This window comes from Miniopterus schreibersii (assembly GCF_964146895.1).
Source record: "Miniopterus schreibersii genome assembly, chromosome: 1".
Classification (NCBI taxonomy): domain Eukaryota; kingdom Metazoa; phylum Chordata; class Mammalia; order Chiroptera; family Miniopteridae; genus Miniopterus; species Miniopterus schreibersii.
Genome location: NC_138101.1, coordinates 41,355,914 through 41,377,953, shown reverse-complemented (window position 1 = coordinate 41,377,953; position 22,040 = coordinate 41,355,914). Strand labels below are relative to the sequence as shown.

The following is a 22,040-nucleotide window of genomic DNA, read 5'->3' as shown; positions in this document are numbered from 1 at the left end:
ATAAGCCCGTTTCTATTGATCTGATTCCATAAGGCTTCAAATAGTGTTTTGTGTTTTGATTTGTTTTGTTTTGTTTTGTTCCCTTCTTTGTTTTTCCTTTGGCTTTTAAGTGGACTTAAAAAAAATGTGTAATCATAGAATATGTGTTGCTATAATGTATAGTGTATGTTTGTGCCTGAACTAAGGATTTTATGTAAAATAGATTTCTCAGTTGACAATCATGTTTATATAATTGTTATAATAAGATCAAATTTAGTTTTGTTCTTGGCAGGATTATAACCACTTTTGCCTGGTTTCAGATCCAGTTGTGAATCATGGTTGTTTTTTGTCTGATGTAGTTGATAACTACGTTGGTAACATACATCTACACTGCTATTGACCATTCAAAGATTAATGCCCAGACTTTAGTGCTATAGCATTTTTAATAGGGGAAAAAAGGATTGGTGTTCACATAGACTCCAGAAGTGAGTCGATGCAGGAATAAAGAACCCTCAACTGCCATCACCTTTGGAGTTCTCCCACATTGAGTACTGACCTAATTAAATTAGCTCCTTCTCAATTTGCATATTTTGGTGAAAATATCATGGTAAAATTATACTTAGAAGAACTAACCATAATCTGTATTTGAAGGATGTTTGTGTGCATATATTTACTTCTTCCCTAGTCTTTTAACTTTGTCCTCATGTATCAGTGTGATTGCTGGATTGACTGGTGGACATTTTACCCTCCTCAGAATGCTTCTGCATATAAGAAACTGTACTTCTTCGTGAGGATCAAATTTTTATATTTGACTGTGCTGTCATACTGAGGACTGTAATTCAGAATATAATTATCCCCCTGTCTGCAGTTAAATAGTGAGAGATATTTTTCAATGATTGGATAGCAAGGTTCTCCCCAACAGTAATATTAGTTATTAGAATATAAGGTGTGGAATTGGCAGGTAAAGATCATATTTTTCTCCTCCTGAATATGACTGTTTTACCTTTTATTCCTTTTCTGATTAAGAAGATAGAGTGGACAACTTACTCATTTGCCTTTATATTTAATTTCAATTCGTAAAAATATTTTTGTTTTCAGGGTTATTTTGAATTAAGGTTTTATGATTATGTACCATAAGAGGGGAATTTGTTTTTCAGATGAATTGTTAATTAGAAAATGGGTTACTCTCAGTATACATTATAATTTTGTACTGTTGTCCAAAGTCAGAAATAACCAGGATGAATTACTAGTGCTATGGCAGTCTACCTGTAGACGTTTTGTAATTTAAGAAGTTTTAAAATATTTTCTAATAATTATTTCTTACTGTTACCTAACAATGTTTTATCCTTATTAAGTGCAGTTATTTTGTCCAACAGCAGTCAGTGGAAGAGCATCTGCAATGTCAAACACTCCTACCCACAGTATCGCTGCTTCCATTTCCCAACCTCAGACTCCAACTCCAAGTCCCATCGTCTCTCCTTCAGGCATGCTTCCTATCTACCCTGCCATTGATATTGATGCACAGGTAAGCTTCAGATGGTAGAATTACATCACCATCAAAACAGTCATGGATTTAAATCATCCTAGACTGCTTTGTCTCTGGGCAGAGGCTTGAGCCACAATTAAAAATATATTAGAATCTACATTTAAAAAAATAAAATACCAGATATTAATTATTGCTAATAATTGTGTGATGGTCTAATTTCTAAGGTCATCAAATAATCTTTTTTTTTAATGTAGTTTAGAAGAGGATATAGAAAAAATAACTTATTTAAGATTTGCGTGTATTTTCTTCCACTCTTAAAAGATATGCTTTAAAATTCCTAATGGATTTAAAGAAAAGATTGAGTGTGATGATGGTGGGTACAGAGGGGGGTGGGCAGAAGTGGAGGAGGACACTGAGAGGATAAATGGTGTTGGGGGAGAAATAAAAAATAGTTTAAAAAAAAGATTGTTTCATTTATATGTCATATATACTCAATAGCATTTATGTCATCTTTGAAAATTGTGATCTTGCTGACTGACATGTAGTGAGTCTGTGTGTTTGTCTGTTAAACACTGTTAAGTAAAAAAAGTAACGAAAAACCCAGTTCTTAAAAAAGATAGTTTACTATGAAATCTCAAGGCAAAGTGAGATTAGAGAGGAGAGGATAGATTGTGTTTTTCCTAATGAAATGCCAAGACCTGGCTTAGAAGACAGTTGGACAAGGTAAGGATATATGGCCTTCTTTAGGACTGAGAAATTTATAGTGTATTTAGTTTTGTATTTTGACAGTGTGTGTGGGGGGGTTGTGCATTATAAAACCTTAAATGATCACTTCTTTATAAACTTGAATTTCAGGAAGAGTGTGTGTTATTGGACCATTAAGAACATGTACTCTTCTTAACCTATTTAAAATAATAGCCTGTCATTAAAATGTTTCTTGGTAATACTGTGAAAAAGGAATTTCATTTCTGTTCTTCCTTGCTTCCCAAATATTGTTTATTTTATATGTTCTAATTTTTTTAAATTTATTAACACTTTAAATTGTCAGGGACTGTTTTTAAGGAGTTACCTAGTCTTCAGACCACATATATGAGGTAGCTACTCTTAAATACCCATTGCTCTGGTGAAGAAACCTCAACTAAGAGATTATCCATTTTGCTTATAATCACTTTACTTAGCTAAAAAGTGGTGGGGCTGGGGTTCAAACTTAGGTCAGTTTGACTTCAAAGTCAACCTCTTAAAAAACACTGTACAGACTTCTTTAAAAATATGAGGCACTAGAGCTCTCCCTCCAGGGAACACACCCCTTCCATTTCCTCCCCCCTCTCCTTCACCCAGAGGTACAACCCCCTAACCTCTAAGGGACCCCATGAGACTTGGAACCAGGGGAGCAATGGTCAGTGGCAGCTCTTTTCCAGGGCTAACCCCCTGAACCTGTCTCCAAGGCCCCCTTCCCTCTCTCTGACTTTCCAGTGAGCCAAAGCAGCCCAGCCTAGGCTGTCCTGTTGCTGCTTCTATGCCCTTCCTTGTTTCACTGCCCTAAATATATTTTTGCTGCGGTCAATACATTCTTGCTTGCTTTTTTTTTTTAATTAAGTAAATATAAAAATATGAGGCATTTACTTGATAACTATAATGACTTACTTTTAATATTGATAGCGTTATAGAATTGGATGGAACTTGATATTGAATTTGTATTATTTTCCTTCAATCTTTTTTGCTCTTGAGGCTGTTTTTAACCAGAAGTATATTTTCTAGTTTTTGTGGGATCAAGAATTAATATATAATCAAAAGTAAAAACTTAACTAAAATGTAAAAGGATTTCTTTTTAAAAATGCTTTTCAGTAAAACAGCCACAACAAAAGTTCCTCCATGGATGATCATTTTATTGAATTTGAAATTATTGTAGTGATAGTGAAATTTTACCTGACTGTACCACTCAACCAATCACCACTGTATTATAAATTAATCTCTGAGAAGTTACACAAAAATACTTTTAAAATGGCTTTTTTAATTTAAAAAAGTTACTTACATTTTAAATAGTAGACATGCTTATGTAAAAAGATTTGACTATGGTTCCTTAAAAATCTGGTCCTTCTTTACGTCTCTACATGGAGGTTTTTCCTTTGGGTTAGCCTAACATGAGTTAACACTACTTTTCATGGAACATACCATAATTGCTTACTTAGACATTAGAAAGTTTCTTTTTTGGAAAACATAACACAAAATAAATATTCAAAAATAATTGTTCACCGTTTTTTCCTTAATTTTTAATGTTACTTTTGTGTTTAATTTACTAGTTTTTATGCTATCAAGCAGGTACTTGTGATAAAAATATTCTTTTGTACTCAATTTGTCTGAAATTTTTTCTAAATCCTAAAATAAAAATTCCTCGAGATTTTACTTACTGGATATTTTGACTTATGTGTGAAGGTACTGTGCCATAATAGACAAGTGTTATGATAAAAACAGTACCGACTTATTTCCTGTTTTGAAAGATTAAACATTCTCTAATATAATAATTGGATCCTTTATTTAATAAGCCCTGACATGTGCATTTTAAACACTTTATAATTTTTAATCTAATCTTTATAACAATCCCATAAAGTAGATACTGTTATTATTCATATTTTACATGTGAGAAAAGTGAGACTTAGAAGATATTAACTACCTTGCCCAACAGCTAATTTATGGTAGAGCCAGATTTCAAACAACCCCAGCACTCAAGCTCTAGAGTCTATGCTTTTAACTACTGTCTTTGCTACCTGTTTTTTCAATTTTTATTTTAGGTGCAAACACTGAATTTGAATTACATTCAAATTACATTTACCTGGTAAATTAGATTATAGAAAATGAGTCCACCACCTAGGTGGCAAAAGATCATGTTTTCTTCATCTTTGCATCTTTTTAGATGTTCCCTTGGCCATACCGCATATTTACATCAAATCTTAATTTATGGAAGAACAAAAGCAATGTTAATTTTTTCAATCCTCAGTATAAGTCTCCTTTTTAAAATGCTAATGATTCTTAAAATGGTCACACCCTAAACTCCTTTAAATGATTATGATTCTCAAGAACTAATATTTTTAACAAGAATTAGCAGGAATCATGTTTCATTTCTGGACACTGAAGAATGCTTTAGATAAGAGTTTACATTCTTTGTAAGGTTCCTCAAATCTTAGGTTATATAACTAGAAATCACCTTCGGTGTGAAGTGTTTACCACACGCTTTTCACCTCTCATGTAGTGGTTTTATTGAATCAGGCCTGAATATTTTCAAAACTTAAGATTAATACCACATTAATTAAAATTTATTTTAGGATACATTAATAAACGATAATTTGAAGGAATTATTTGGGACTGTTTTACTATAACTTGACAGCATAGCTCTAATCTTGATCATTCTGGGATGGGTTAGGTCTCTATTTTGGGTGGTTTTACTATAACTTTTGACAGCATAGTTCTAATCTTTATCTTTCTGGAATGGGGTAGGTCTCTATTTGGGGTAGGGAGGGTGAAAACCTCATTTCAAAATTCTTTCATTCTTGTCCTGGCTGGCTCAGTTGGTTGGCATCCTCCCATTCACCAGGAGGTTGTTCGATTCCTGGTCAAGGGCACATGCTGGGGTTGCAAGCTCACTCCTGGTAGTAGGCATGCAGGAGGCAGCTTATGGATGTTGCGCTCTCACATCAGTGTTTCTCTCTCTCTCGTTCTCTCTCTCCCCCTTCCCTTCTCTAAACTATTCTAAAAAAAAAAAAAAAATTCTTATCTTTAAAGGATTGCCATAAAATGTTAGTTGCTATTTCTCCTTAATGCAGAAATACAATGAAGTTACCCACTCTTAAGTTCCCCGAGGAATTTGACCACCCTTTCCTTCTCAGTTTTAAATATACTGTTTCTTCAATTCTCATAATACATTTGTTTATATTTCTCTCATAGTTTGAGTCTATGTTTGCCCTGTACAGTAATCGGTAAGTTCCTAGTGAGCAGGGTCAACCCTAGAATACTTAGCAAAGTACTTTAATATAAAAGGTGCTTAATGTCAGTTGAAATGTTTTATAATGTGATTTTAAAAAACAATATTTCACTAATCCACTGAAATTTTTCGTTCTTGTCTTTTTCAAATATTCTCTCTTTATTCTCTAAAGATTGGCATTACTTTTCTGTTACTCTTTAACCCCGAGAAGATTTTTAGAAACCTCATAAACTTTATAAAGTTGACTCCTATTATTTGTCTATACACTAACTGAGAGAGCGCATAAGACAGGTAGGCTTAATGTTACATTGACCTTAGCTGTGCCTTAGGGCTACTTTGTGATGTAATGGAAAAGCAGAATTTTGTGTGACCATTGGAAGGTTGCTTCTCTGAGCCTTTGTCTCCTTTTCTTTGAAATCAGACATAATAATTTCTTCCTTATAAACCTGAAATGAAGATCAAATACTAACACAATCAGAGCTGTCACTCATTTAAGTATTCATGTCCTTCTCCATTGTTGTAGTTGGTGCATCTCTCCCTTGTGGCCATCCCTGATCTCTGCAGTCAGTAGCTCTGCTCTCTGCCAGCCTCTTCTGCAGAGCAGCTTTGCGGTCTCCCTCTTCATCACTGACTAGTAGGCTTTTCTTATTTCTTGAATCTTTATTAATTTTGCGTTTTGTCTCTTGTTCATTTTTTTTTGTAATGGAGTTTGGTTTATTTTTTAACAAAGCATCAGTTATAGATGGAAAGTACAAACATCAATAAGACATGTTTATTACCTTCCAGGAATTTATAGTCCTCTGAGGGTGACAGACACATTAACTAATATTAACATAAGAAAGATTGGTATTAGGTACTGTACTAGAGGTGCATTTGTAAAAATAAGGTAAGATGGCTTAGAACAGCACTATGCAGTAGGAAAATAATGTAAGACACATGTGTAATTTAAATTTTTCTGGTAGCCACATTTTGAAAAGGAAGTAGGTGGAATGAATTTTAAGAATGTATTTTGCTTAACTCAATATATCCATAATATTGTTTAAATATGTAATCAATGCAAAAAAATTGCTGAGTTATTTTACTTTTTTATTTCATACTAAAGTCTTAAAAGTTTGGTGTGTACGTTACACTTACAGCTTAAAGTGTTCAAATAACTCAGTCCTGAGCAAATCAGGATGTTTTACCACCCTGTTTAGAAAATATCTCAACTTGGACTTCATTGGAAATACTTGATTAGCGCTTAGGTTTGATTAAGTAGATTTTTATTAAATTGAAAAAGTAGATTCATATACTCACATTGCTCTAGGCATACTAAAAAGCTTTCCAGCCCTAGCCGGTTTGGATCAGTGGTTAGAGCGTTGGTCCTCAGACTGAAGGGTCTCGGGTTTGATTTTGGTCAATGGCATGTACCTCGGTTGCAGGCTCAATCCTCGGCCCTAGTTGGGGCTCGTGTGGGAGGCAACCAATCGATGTCTCTCTCTCTCACATTGATGTTTCTCTCTCTCCCTCTCTCCCTCCCTTCCACTGTCTCTGAAAAGCAATGGAAAAAATAAATAAATAAGCTTTCCAATAACCAAGTAAAGTATCAGTTTTAAAATTTATATTTAAAATTTAAAATTTAGTTCCTCAGTCACACTACACATGTTGCCAGTAGTTACCTTTTTTGTATCACACAAGTTTAGAGTACTAAAAGTATGAGGACTTTGATAGTTCCCTAAATAAGCAATCAAACTATGGTAGAGTATGGTGACTGGTGAATCCATTATTGGTTACTGTCACTAACAGAACTCAGAAATAAATTGTGTATAAAACAGTGTCGAGTCTCAGTTATTATAGTCTTTCTTTCCAAATACTCTGTATATTATGTATATGTTTTTCTGTTCCTTTAAGAATTTGGGGTTTTGTTCTTGAATGCAGTTAAGTTATGTGGAAACGATTTTTTCAGTTCAAGGCTTTGATTTTTCAGCTTTTTAAACTGGGTCCAGAACAGCTAATATGGTCTCACCACTGAGGATTTTACTTAACATCCTTTGTGTTTTGAAGTCTTTCTACCCTGGCTGGTGGGAACCAAACTATTCCTGGCCCTGTGTAAGCTGTGGGTATTGTTCAGCCTGATCCCTTCTGGTGCTCTTTCTTGGCCTCATGCATGTGCTTATCAAAACTCAGTTGAAGACTCCATGGGAACCCTCTGTAGAACCCTCTGGAGTACTTGCTCTCTGTAGCACTTTCCTCTCCAGTACTCTGCCCCATGAATTTTAGCCACCTGAACCCCTCTATAAACTCTGCCTTCTCAACTCAGGGAGACTGCTGGGCTCTGTTCGGTACCCTCTTTCTTCACAGCAGCCTAGAAACTCTCTAGGCAGTAAGTTGAGTAAATCATTTTTATCCTCAGGGATCACTGTCATGTAACTGTCATTGATGGCTAGAAGGGAGTCCACAGCATTTCTTTTAATCATGTAGTTGAAAACAGCATATGGTTGAAAATCATACTTCATGTTTGCTTCAAGAATTGCCAATAGATTTCAAATATTATTTGTACCCTTTAAAAAAATCACAGGTTAATCCCTAATGGATAAACAACTTATTATCCAATTGTTTGCTACAGTAGAGTGGTACATATCTATTTGCATGTATTCGGTACATGTACCTATTATGGAATTGATGTTAACATTTTTAATTACATAATGAGCTAATCATATTATATATTTTTTTAACAGACTGAAAGTAATCATGATACAGCGCTAACACTTGCCTGTGCTGGTGGTCATGAGGAACTGGTACAAACATTGCTAGAGAGAGGAGCTAGTATTGAGCACCGAGACAAGAAAGGTATGGCCTCCATTTGTTAACTTTTCTGGATTATTTGTGTTCCTTGAAGAAATACTTCTTCTAGCCCTATTTTGATGGAAAATAGTATTATTCCTTTGCTTAGCATGTAGTGAGATCATTATTATTCTCCAGGTTTTACTCCGCTCATCTTGGCTGCTACAGCTGGTCATGTTGGTGTTGTGGAAATATTGCTGGACAATGGTGCAGACATTGAAGCCCAGTCAGAAAGAACTAAGGACACACCACTATCTTTGGCATGTTCTGGGGGAAGACAGGAGGTAACATTTTCTTCAGTGTATTTTTTTCCCTCCATCTATTTAGCAAATGTATGCCTTAACTTACATGATTTTATGGTAACAATCAGTTGACATTTAGATTTATCACAAGCCTAAAGTATGCCTTCCCTAAGTTGCCCCACTCTTCCTAACTCCATTCTTGAACTATTAGAAAGAGGCTTATACTGTCTTATATCTTCAGGTATTTGAGTCTCTATTTGCCAGTCACCTGTTCCCTATGTGAAATATATCCTTTTCTTTTGATTGTTAGCTTGAGAATACCTTTTCCAAACTCTTCATCTGGCTGTTCCACACACAAATGACTCTGAAACACAGTGATTTCATGTATATGAAGATCTAAGATAGATGAAACTAATTGTGGGTGGGGTTGAGTAGGAAGGGGCATGAGTAAGTAACGAGTTCAAATTACATTATGTTTATGAAAATTTACCTAAAATTTCACCTAAAAAAACAAAACAAATAATAGTCTAGTTATTGATACATATGCTGAAGTATTTAAGGAAAATTGCAGGTGTCTGCAATTTACTTTGAGATGAAATGCATCAAAAAATGATGGATAAATGTGGAAAAGTAAGTATAGTAGAATATTAATTATAGATTCTAGGTGGTGAGTATATATATATATATATATATATATATTTTTTTTTTTTTTTAACTTTTCTGTATGTTTAAAATTTTTCATAGTAAAATGTTGGGGAAAAAGTGTTAGCTTTATTGTAAGTTTTTAAAAAATATTTTAAAGACATTTACATGTTTAAATGAAAAAACTGTATTCTATTTTACCACTATGTAGTAGAATAACACAGAAATACTATTTCCATAGTAGCATTGTATGACAACACATGAGAGCCAGATCTCTCATGAACATACTGCCATTTCAACAGATTCCAAAGTGGATTTTACTTGAAAAGCTGTTTCTTTGTTGGTTTCTAAGCCTTCTGTCATCTGAGGATGTTGTGCAAAAGATGAAAGAAGGACTTTCCCTTCTTTTGTTATACAATAGACCCCACAACAAGAAATTTAAAATATACACCTTGAATATTGTCTCACTATAAGAAAACATATTTTTTCCTTTTTTCCCCCCCAGGTGGTGGAGCTGTTGTTAGCTCGAGGGGCAAATAAAGAGCACAGGAATGTTTCTGATTACACACCTCTAAGCCTGGCTGCTTCTGGTGGCTATGTGAACATTATCAAAATATTACTAAATGCAGGAGCCGAAATTAATTCTAGGCAAGTTTTTTCCTCTCTCTACAAGCCCCTGAAGAGTGTTATGTTAAAATGGTATTTGTAGAACAGTTATCCTTTTAATACCATATTTAGGAAATACTTTTATTACAAATTTAGAATCCAAATCGTTAGAGATTTTTAAGATAAATTTTATTTGCATATTTAAAATTATTGACATAGAACTTGAAAAACTTATGAATTACTCTATTTCTTATGGTACTAAAAGTAAACACATTTTTCTTATGTTTTTATTAAGCAAGTATGTTCTTTAAAATGGATAGTCCATCTTAATAGCTTAATTATTATTTTTTAGCCCAAGTCATTATGTTGAATGAGATACAGAAAACATTCTAGTTCTGGGTGGTAAAATATTTCTAATTGGAGTCTTGGTGTTATCTCAAAGACTTATTAGAGTAGGGCTGAGATAAATGATTATTTTAAATAATCCTGCAAAATAAAGAATCTTAAATATATCCTGAAGTAGAATTTTGTATTGTCATCCAATTTTCCTGGGACATTTAAAATGTGTATTTTCCCTTTTGTTCTCCTCATACTTGCACCCCCAGAACTGGTAGCAAATTGGGCATTTCTCCTCTGATGTTAGCAGCTATGAATGGGCACACAGCTGCAGTTAAACTCCTGTTAGACATGGGCTCTGACATAAATGCTCAAATAGAAACCAATCGGAACACTGCCCTTACCTTAGCCTGCTTCCAAGGAAGAACTGAAGTGGTTAGTCTTCTGCTTGATAGAAAAGCAAATGTGGAACACAGAGCTAAGGTAAGAAAAAATTTGAGATTTATATTTTCTAGTAACGTCACTCTATGAATCATTCAAGCACTAACTCTTGAAAATACTTCAATAAATTTTATAGGTGGTAATGATATTGCTGAAAAATATGTACCATTATGAAAGAGAAGAGAGAGAACATTTTATTGAGTGCCAGTTATAATATGCCAAATGCTTGCATCTTACAGATTTTTTTCCCCCACCAAATTGATATTAGGTAGAATTATCTTCTTGTAATACATCACGTTGTAACTCAGAGACGCTAGCAGTTTTAGTGTGGAAATTTAGTTGTGAGTCTTTATAACAACCATATTATGTTGCTCCCCCAGATTTTTGTTCTTTAACATTTTAGCTCTTTCCTTTCTCTTATGTGTTGTTTTTTATTTTTCACTAAACTTAGACTGGACTCACACCACTAATGGAAGCCGCCTCTGGTGGATATGCAGAGGTGGGCCGAGTTCTTTTGGATAAAGGTGCTGATGTTAATGCCCCTCCAGTGCCCTCTTCGAGAGATACAGCTTTAACCATAGCAGCAGATAAAGGGCATTATAAATTCTGTGAGCTTCTCATTGGCAGGTATGATGTTACCATACCCTTCACATTTGTGACCATGGTGTTACTAGTGATTACTCTTTTCTCTGGGCAAACTGTACTATATGACTACTTCTATAAACTACATGTTTTATCCTTTAAACGTACCTCTGTTATTTACCACCCATCCAGAGCTTTGTACATTGATTTATTTCAGTGCAATGTAGAAATATATCTCTTCCTTTCTTGTGTGTATACACTTTTAAAATACTATAATAAGCTATCTGAACATCCAGCTGTTTTCATCCACATTCACATGTCCCACACAGCTTGAGTTTTGCAGAGTCCTAAAAGTCTAGCAATAATCTCAGTCTTCATTGCTGATTTTCTTGTTCTTTATAGTAACTTGGGCTTTTAAATGACAGTTAAGGAATTGTTCAAGTTATCAGGCAAGGTCCAGGATATTGTCTGCTGTCAGTCAGAAGTTGACTGCCAGTTTTCCAAAATGCTTGCCTGCTTAATTGGATTTCCTAAAGACCTTTGCATGTTGTCCTAAGCAGTAGTATTTTGTAGTAGTAGCTACTAACAACTACTATTCAACTGTATATTCACCATATGTTATGATGCCCACTGAGTTCTAAACCTGCATGTTATTCTGAAGCTAAATACGAATACATGAATATAAATAATCTAAAACAGATGCAGTTGCCTCATATGATACTATTTGTATCTCTAGGATATTGTTTATTTAGTATATTAATTGTGATAGTAGCAGGATGTACTTTATTTTTCACTAAATAAAATTTCATTTTCTCAGGATTTGAAACTCATTATTATACCAAGTCATTATTTTTAAAATAAAAACCAATTATTGCTATACCATTATTTTTTTAATTCAACAACTAGAAATTCTTTGTAGTAATATTTTGAGAGAAAAATATATTTTAGTCCTTGAATATTAAACAGATTTTATCTTTACAGAATATTCTCACAAGTTAATAGTTAATTTTTATTGTTAGCTGTGTTACTCCATTTCATTTTAAACAGTGATACCTGTCATTCACTCAGGGGAGCTCACATTGACGTACGTAACAAGAAGGGGAACACTCCATTGTGGCTAGCAGCAAATGGTGGACACCTGGATGTGGTTCAGTTATTGGTGCAAGCAGGTGCCGATGTGGACGCAGCAGATAACCGCAAGATAACTCCTCTTATGGCAGCATTTAGAAAGGTAGAAGTCTTTTATCATTCATGCGTATGTTTTTCAGTTAGGCTAGGAAGTGCATTGCATACTGATCACCACAGACTCTCGTTTTGTGATGAAAGCAGTAAAATGATAAGCAAATAATCGCTCTGATGGCCTCCCCCATGAGCTCAAACTGGTCCAGGGATTAAACCTGCAGTGCAGGCACATGCCGTTGATTGGGAATTGAAACCATGACCCTTTGGTCTGTGGGCCAATGCTCCAACCACTAAGCCAAACCAGCCAGGGCAAAAGCTACACTTCTAAAAAGTTGTTCTAAGTAGTGGTTTCAGAATCCAGTTACAATCTTAATATTTCACAAAATGTAAATTCAACTAAGAGTAACTAATTACTTGTTTATGAATGTTTTCTTGTATTAGTACAACAGATAAAACTTCAACTTAAGTTGATTTTATTTTTTATCATTGACTTTACCAAGAAAAAAGGAATTAAATGAAAGCCCAGCTGCCAATATTTAAACTTCTGAAAATCAAGTGTACTAATTCAGAAATAGAAATAAATTTTGTGAAAGCAAGAGAAACTTTTTTTATAGTGCATAGTGTAGAGCTGTGTATAAGTAATTTAATGATTTGGTTGATCTCTTCAGTGCACTTTCAGTTGTTACTGGGAAAATGAGATGGATATTTCAGGGATTATAATTTTGAATTTTGTCTTTCTGAGACATGTAGGTAAAATCCCTTGTAGATTCCAAATTATTTTGTATTGAAAACTTTTACTATATGAATTGCAAGAAATCGTCTCTTTATTTTTGTTCTTATTCTCTTTGACTTCAGCCCTTTATACCACCTTTTATACCACCTTTTCTCTGGGTATTCTAGACTATCTAGGCTCTATTTCTTTTTCCTCAGCAGTCAAACTTATACTTTCTCACTAGCTACCTGCCTCTTCTCCAAGAAGGCTAGCATATCATTATCAAGTTGATCTTTCTAACAACTCCACTATGTTAGTATCAGTCTCAAGAACCTTTTCCTGTCTCCCAGCCTATGTAATACTCTGAAGTACACTCTAAGTTTGTTACTCAAAGCCAGCACACTCCATTGCTCTAAGAGTTCATCTCCCATTACGAGTCCCGAATGTGGAGAGTCTTCTTGCTTGGTCTGTTCTTTGTCCCTGTCTCTCACATCACGTTTGTTCTCATCTCAGAAATGCCCATGCCCCTCCTGATTTTTCCAAATATGCTCATTCTTTGGATATAGTTTAAATCTCCTCTTCTACAAAACCTCTTCCTATCATATTTGAGCTCACATTGAGTTATCTAATCCCATAAAACTTGTAGAAGTTCTACAGTCTGTTAATACCTTCACCATTCAGTTTGACAAATATATATCTTTTTACTACTCTAATGTCTAACATGCATATAATTTATCTTTCCAGATAGACTTAGCTACTTAAGAACAAAATGCTTATCTTTTATACTCTTGTATTCATTCCATTATTTATTTTTTTAGTATCTACCATGTGCAGCTATAATGGTTGGGATATTACACTATACAGAGTATAGCAGCTACACTTTTTTTATTTTAATGTGTGGTTTAATCAGGGAGGAAGATCCACAGACAAAGTCAGGTAACTGTGAGCTGTCCGTAATTAGTGTAATTACTGCAGAAGTGTCAGCAGGATATGAAAGAATGACACAAATGGCACTGAAGCTGTTCATTGAAAGATAAGGGTAGTTTTCCAAGGCGCGGATGAAAGGAAATAGGTGCAATGGAGGAAGTATACTAAATGTAACAGCGGTTTATCCAGACTGGCTAACCTGCAGGCGCTGCGTCAGAGAGCAGTAGTGTAGGTTGGAGAAAGTGGAAAGCCTTCGAATGCTGGTCTTGAAGATTTTCAGTGTTTCTTCCTGAGCTTTGTTGTAGTGAATAATATAATTAACACTTATGCTTTAGGAAAGTGTATTTTCTTTTTTTCACACTACCTAGTACAGTGCTGTGCATTCAGTTTTTATCTGAAAGAAAATTCTTATTTCTACTCTTTAACACTTAGAATTGAACAGGATGTTCATTTCTATTGAATTAGCTGGGGAGGGGATGATGAGGGTTTTTTCCTCTTGCAGACATAGCATCATTTCTTCCAACCCTTGATTTTTGGGTTTGGTTTTTTATTTTGTTCAGAGTGATTTAGATCTTAAGTCAGGTTACTCTGTACATTTGTCAAGATTAGGATGAGAATGAACAATGTAGATTTAACTTACTAGAACCAAAGCCTCGACCCAATTAAGTCTTTATTTTGTAGCACGAATGCCAAAGGAGCCTTACTTAAGACAGACTGTAGATTTACTGAATTCTGTTAGAGTGTGTTTTAAATATGACATTAATATCTATTTTTTAGGGTCATGTGAAGGTGGTGCGCTACTTAGTCAAAGAAGTCAATCAGTTTCCATCAGATTCTGAATGCATGAGATACATAGCAACCATCACTGATAAGGTAATATATTGATCAAATTCATCCCACTGTGTGAGCTAGGAATTTCATTTGGTTTTAGACACATATATCCCACACTAAGAAAAAAGTCTTAGTTTGAGCAATAATGTATGGTATATAGCAGTTTTCATTTATCTAGGATTTGGGAATGAAGTATGCTATTTAATAGATTCATTAGGATTATTTACTTAACCTAATGAAGCAGTAAAACATTCTTTGTGATAGATTTACTTTATCTTTTTAAATAGTACTAAGCTACTTTTATGTGAACACTAAACAATTAAAGTGTATGTTATTATTCATTAGTGCTATAATCTATATATGTTTATCCAGGCTAACAATATATTCTGAAAGAAGCAAGCCGGTGGATATATATTTTTTTTTTTTAGTACTTAAACAAAAACGAACATAGTACTTGCAATCGTGGGAGGAAAACTTTAATGTCTTCGATATTATATAAAAATTGGAATAACTGTCAGCTGAAGAATTAACCTTTAAAAGACGGCATTTAAAAGACAGCATCATACAAACTCGATATATTTCCAGGATCAACTGTACAAATCATGGTTTCTTTCCTTTTGCCTGTAAAAAAGAACGTATATGCTTAGGTTTCTGACTATTTAACTGGTTAGGGTTTTTGCAGAAAAAGTAGGGAAGGTAAAATAAATTCTTTTCCTATTAGAGATTTAATTGAGATCTTCCCCTGATGGGGATTTTAATTCTGAGTTTATAAGACATGCTCTGAAAATCCAAAAAGGTCAACAAGTATAAAATATCCTAATTACATTTTCTCAGCAGTTATTACATAATAGTGAGCAGATTTTCCCCATAGATTTTGTTTAACATAAGTAATTCACTGTCTTGCCTGCCTCTAAATGTCTCTATGATAATTGACATTCCTGGATACCACTAGGTTTTGGGGAGGGGAGGGGAAGATTACATATGTCTATGATTTTTTAAATCAGTGATTCTTGAACATGAAGTTGTAGCAACAAAACTTAAACATTTGACAACAGTTTTTATCATTGAAGTACTTCAAAAATTTTTAAATCCCGTTTTCTTTACTGACACTTTTCCTTAAGCCTACTTACCAGCTGACATAAATTATCACACTTCCATTTGCTGTATGATTTCTTATATTCAAATTATAGGAGTAAATAATTTTAGTTTCCACATTACTAATCAAATGAGTATTATTTTGAAGAACAGTAAAAGCTCTTTGCTTGTATATTTTTATTTGCATTCTTTTTTCCTTTATAGCTTATATTTAGATGTTCAAGTACCTTAATTAATATCTTCATGTTGTCAGGAATCTCTCTAAACGTGAATTGTTTTTTGAGGCTGGAACATCTTAATTTTTCATTTTAGGAGATGCTGAAGAAGTGTCATCTTTGTATGGAATCAATAGTACAAGCCAAAGATAGACAGGCTGCTGAAGCAAACAAAAATGCCAGCATTTTATTAGAGGAGTTAGACTTGGAAAAGGTAATGATAACCTTTACATGTGAAAATACCTACTTTTTTTCTTCCTGCTTTATTCCCTTTAATTTGTAATCTATTCGTTTTTGTTTTGTTTCATTTTGTTGTTGCTTTTGCTTTAAATTATGTACATGGTTTTCTCTCCAAGTTTGGCTCAAATAGGCGAGAGAATTATGAGTATTTTAAATATTATTAAAAGAATTTTTTGTAATCAAATTAACAAAATTTTATTATAGGAATTGCAATTGATCTGGGAGTCAGATAACCTAGCCTTTAATGCTCAGCTTCAGTCGTCTTTTTTTTTTTTTTTTTAAACTCCTCACCTGAGGATATTTTTTACATTGATTTTTAGAGAGAGTGGAAGGAAGGGGGAGAGACAGAGAGAAACATTGGTGTGAGAGAGACACATAGATTGGTTGCCTTCTGCAAGCCCTCTGACCCTGGATGGGAGTGAGCCTGCAACCGAGGTATGTGCCCTTGACCAGAATCAAACCTGAGGCCCTTCAGTCTGCGGGCCAACACTCTAACCACTGAGCCAAACTGGCCAGTGCATATATTACTGTTCTAAAAAACACTTTATGTATTTTTATTTTTTTTAAATATTGTCTTTATTGATTTCAGAGAGGAAGGGAGAGAGAGAGAGAGAAACATCAGTGATAAGACAGTCGTCATTGATCAGCTGCCTCCTGCACACCCCCTACCAGGGATCGAGCCCGCAACCAACCCGGGCATGTGCCCTGACCGGGAATTGAACTGCCATCTCTGGATCCTTGGCCAATGCTCAACTGCTGAGCCACGCCTGGCAGGGCCTCAGCTTCAGTCTTATCTCAACTAATGAGCTCTTAATCCCCATCTAGATCTATATGTCATTGATCTTAGACCTTGTAATTTGTTGCCCACAGATTTACTAGAACTACCAAATGCACTACTAAGGCATAACCAGCTAGTGAAATACAGCCACTTGATGGAATGTTTAAGGAGTACATTTTTTAAATGGATGAATTCTCTTGTACTTTTCTCTTTCGGGCAGACTACAGCATCATTTCCATCTATTCCCAAGGGGAGTAAAGCGCACCAAACAACATGTATTTCGGGCAGCCCCATAGCTCCTCCTTTACTCCCTTTCCTACCAGTAACTCTTCTCAGGAATGTAATAGAAATAGTGACATGCGAGAACTGGTTGGCCATGAATATTATGGGAATGTATGCTCTGCCACATTTCATCTTCTATAGAAAAGGTTAAAAATGCTATAAAATTTAACATATGCTGTTTAAATTTATAAAGGATATATAGTGATAATTACAACCTTTTGGGATTGAGTCAGGTCCATTTTATACTTTCATACTTGCTGACTTTGTTAAGCTATATATTTCATTATTTCATTTTGCATAAAGAAAATATGAATTCTGAATGTTTTTTTCTAATATGTGAAAATATCTGGTTATTTTCTGGAAAACATTTAATATTGGATATTCTTCATTGAAAAAATTTTCTGATTTAGATTCTGATCAAACAAAAGTTAGCTTTTTGGCCATTTTGAAGTTTTTTAAAAAAGGAAGCACATTAAGTACTTATTGTTATAAACACTACTATAACTATTAATTGACCTATTTTCACATTCAGTTTCATCTGATAATTTACTTAATGCCTGCTAAATACCAGGCAATATAATAGGGTCAAGTTTTATGATAGAATACATATTTTAGTCTTCTCAGTAAAAATATTATTACCCTCATATTACAGGTGGAGAAGCTAAGTAACTTGCCTAAGCTAGGCTAAGATTTGAACCAGTTCTTTTAATTGTAAATTTTCTGGTTCCCTCTTCTCCCTTAATTGAAGGTAACCTATCTCTTCTTTTTTCCTAAAGTGTTATAATATCCTGTTTTTTAATTACTCTTATTTTTAAATGTTAGAATTTCTAAGAAAACTATTCTCATACCTTTGATGTTTATTCATTACATTAAGTACATTTAGAATGTATAGCATACATGTGGATTACAAAGTAGAAAGCAGCTTTTAGGAGATATCTATTAAGAAAGTCTGTTTTCAATCAACTTGATTGTTGTTTTTCTTTATTTCAATAATGTGCTCAGTTTAAACTGTGAAATATGCAAAGATAACTAAAGAAAAACATACTGTCATCATTATAAGTTAACTAAAGTTATTAACCTTGTATGGTAACTAAAGTTCTCACCTCTGTAATTACCTATAAAGCCTTTTAAGATCCTACATGATATACCCACCCACAGTACTACTTACACCTATCCTATTTTTTTTTTTATTCCTTTCTTTCAGTCTCTTTGCTCCCTCCATATTAACCATCCTTTTTTGCTCTCGCTGTGTACCTTCTGCCTTGAATGTCCCATGCAGATGCCTATTTTATTCTCCCTTCCACATTCTTTCTACTCTTCTTCCCTTATTTTTACTTTGTAACATTCTAAATACCGTATTTTATTTACTTTGTTTCTCTCTACCACTAGAACGTATGCACCACAAAATGGTTCCTGGCATGTTGTAGGTACTCCATAAATATTTGGTGAACAAGGAAATCTTTACATATATGGAGATTGTGTACTTTTAAAAAATAATCATGCAAGCCCTGGCTGATGTGGCTCAGTGGTTGGGCATTGTCTCCTACACCCAAGGGTTGCAGATTCCTGGTCAGGGCACATGCCCAGGTTCCAGGCTCCATCCTCTGGTTTCAGGCTCCATCCCCAGTGGGGGGGCTTGCAGGAGGCAGTCGATCAATGTTCCCTTTCACATCAATGTTTCTCTCTCTCCCCCTCTTCCTTTCGCTAAAATTCAATAAAAACTCTTAAAAAAAACAACAGTCATGCAAGCATATTACTGTAATACTTGCTTTTCCCCCCTCAGTAACTGATGGATATTGTCAATTGATAGTGATTTAAGTAACTATTAAAATACACTCCATAGTAAGTTTGTTTCCAGTTTTTTATCACTACAAATAATGTCACAATAAACATCTTTGTACATAATTTTTTATATTTTTGTGCTTTTATTTTTACAAAATTTGTTCACTTGAGCCAATTTATTTTAAATTTGATACTTTCAAATATTTTCTTACTGTACCATCAGCAATACATGAGTGTCAATGTCTCAAATTCTTGCCAACATTTCTTACCTTGATGATCAGGATTTCAAGAACCTTAGATTTAAAGCAAGTCAAAAGGAACTTTCAAATTACACATTTTTCCATATTAAAATCAAAGGTGTTAATTTTTATTTATAAATTAATTAGATGTAAGTTGATTCTTCCACATGCACTGATACTTTACAGTGTTGATGGGGTTGGTATATAGATAGAATTCTCAATTATAGAGAAAGTTCTATAATATCAATATTTCTACTTGAAGAATCACCAGATTAGGATCTGATAGAGTATGGTTCACTATTTTTTAGTTATGATTTACATCTAGGAAAATAACACTTTTCTGGCTCTACCATTTCTGATTTTGAAACATCACTGGGATTGGTCTTTTCAGGTCTAAGCTGATGTTCTACATGGGTAGCTTATTGCTTGTATAAAAATGCTTTTTTGATCAGCCTAATTTGAAAATTTTGGTTAATAGGTTTGTAAAACCTGCTGCTGAGGATACTCGCTATTTATTAGATTCATTCCCTTATCATTATTCAGCAAATATTTACTGAGCATTTACTGTGTGGTAGTCTCCACTCTTGAGTAGTTCCTCTGGTCATACTATGGAATTTTCAGTTAATTGCCTGTTCTCTTAGGACATTAACAACTTGGTTATGTTCTTGACTGTTAGAACTCGTAGTGGATATTCTTGGTTTGCATTTTTGATATTTGTTTTACACTTCCACTTACTGCTTATTGTTTCTCTTCCTACTTTTTTCTTTGTAAACGTTCGTAACCTTTTAGGGAGAAATGAGGGGTATATTTTTTAAATATTCCTAATAGAAAAAAAGAAAATATTCCTAATAGATACTTTCAGTTGAGTTTTTTGCTATCACCTGAAGCTATTAATTTTCCCATCCCACAATTTCAGTTTTATACGTTTCATTCTCTGATTAAACTTCCTATCTTTTCAGCTTTTCTCCCTCTAGAATTCTGCCTCCAACAGTCCTGGCAATGCTCTGTTTACAAGTCAAGTATAGGATCCATTTATCCTACATCCTACCACCCTTCATTGTTTCTTGCTCTCTTCTTTCTCCCTCTTCTCATCTGTACCCTAGTAACAAAATGTGTTTAGGAAAAAACAACATTCAACCTTGATGACTAATTTTACTTTAAATGTGTGATAGCAAACCCTTTAATGCATCCCTGAAGTCACTCTGTATTTCCCTAGTTTGATCCAGTCTTCCAGTCTTCGATACCACTATTTATTACTTTCTCCTTTAGCATCTGGCTTCAAGTGCATCCTCTCCTTCACCCTCAGTCACCTAGTGGCATGGTATCCTACGTCATTGAGAAAACCGAAGCATCAGAAAACTGCCAAGACTTTTCCCACCCCATCTACCTACCCACCAGTCCCTGTACCCATAGACTTTCTACTAGTTACTAAATAAACTTTTGTAACCAGTCCCTCCATTTGTGAACTAGATCCCATCTGGTCTCTGGTACTCAAAACACTGTTGTAGCAATTCTGTTTTCTTCCATATCATTTATCCCCCTGTCCTGGGTTATTCTCATCATAGGAACTTATTTCTCCCATCTTGAAAAGAACTTTGATTCTTCCAACCCCCCTCTCCCCAATTTTTAGGTACAACCCCATTTCTTTACTCCCCTTGTCTATTTTGCTTGTCTTCAATTCTTTCTTTCTCTTGAACGTACTCCTGCCAGGTTCTCACTCCCACAATTCCACCAAAACAAGACTATGCTTTTATAGTCTCCAATGACTTTCATGAAGCTAAATCCAGTGATTACTTTTCTATCCTTATTGTACTAAGCCTGATAAACCTGACATGCTCTCTTCACTTAGCCATAATTACACTACACACTCTTGTTTTTCTCCACTTCTGTGTCTCCTTTGCTAGTTTCTCCTTGTTTCCCCTCTTAGTTGATGAGCCTCTTAGCTCATTAGGTGATCTACTTTATCCACTGGCCATTTCATCCTACCTCTTAGCTTTAAATATATACCATCTGATCCCAAATTTGTATCATTAATCCAGCCACCTTCCCTAAACACCAGTCTCATATATACAGCTTGCTACTCAATGTGTCCATTTGGATACCTAATTAGACATCTCATACTTGTGTCCCAGTGTGAACTCTTGATCTTTGCTCACCCCAAACCCACAACTCTATCTTGTAATTGCTCAGACTAAAAAACTGAGTCATCCTTGATTTCTGTCTGTTCTCTAATGTGTTGGAGAACGTTGTTACCTTTGCCTTAGAAGTGTATCTAGACTCTTAATCACTTTTCATCACTTCTCACCCTGGTTGAAGTCATTAATACCGTCTTTTACATGTATGACCTCAGTAGTTATTTAACTGGTCTCCCTGAATCCATTATTGCTCTTTATTCTCTGTTTAGCAATTAGAGTGATCCCTTACATCATTTAAATCACATCGTCACTCTTCTGCTCAAAACCCTCAGAATAAAAAGATAAAGCCTTTGAAATGCCCTGCAGGCCTTAGGTGAACAAGCTCCCTAATAGTCTTGACAGTCTTTTTCTGTTCTGAGCTACATTAACTGGCCTACTTGAGCATTGCAGACCTACTTGAAAATATAGCTTAGGTACTGGCTGTTTTCTTTGCCTGAAATATTTCGTAC

The 22,040-nt window shown here is 34.6% G+C and overlaps 1 protein-coding gene across 6 annotated transcripts in view; it reads left to right on the top strand.

The window, feature by feature from the left end:
* Positions 1–22,040, top strand: part of ANKRD17 (ankyrin repeat domain 17) — a 159,026-nt gene that overhangs the window by 98,933 nt on the left and 38,053 nt on the right. For 5 of the 6 annotated variants that reach the window (XM_081150791.1, XM_081150787.1, XM_081150792.1 and 2 more), the window contains 9 exons: positions 1,356–1,504; positions 8,159–8,270; positions 8,403–8,548; positions 9,654–9,796; positions 10,360–10,573; positions 10,983–11,158; positions 12,182–12,344; positions 14,712–14,807; positions 16,173–16,289. In XM_081150791.1, the coding sequence (XP_081006917.1) occupies positions 1,356–1,504; positions 8,159–8,270; positions 8,403–8,548; positions 9,654–9,796; positions 10,360–10,573; positions 10,983–11,158; positions 12,182–12,344; positions 14,712–14,807; positions 16,173–16,289 (1,316 nt within the window). The remainder of the gene's footprint in view (positions 1–1,355; positions 1,505–8,158; positions 8,271–8,402; positions 8,549–9,653; positions 9,797–10,359; positions 10,574–10,982; positions 11,159–12,181; positions 12,345–14,711; positions 14,808–16,172; positions 16,290–22,040) is intronic. The other variant, XM_081150788.1, reaches the window with a different exon arrangement.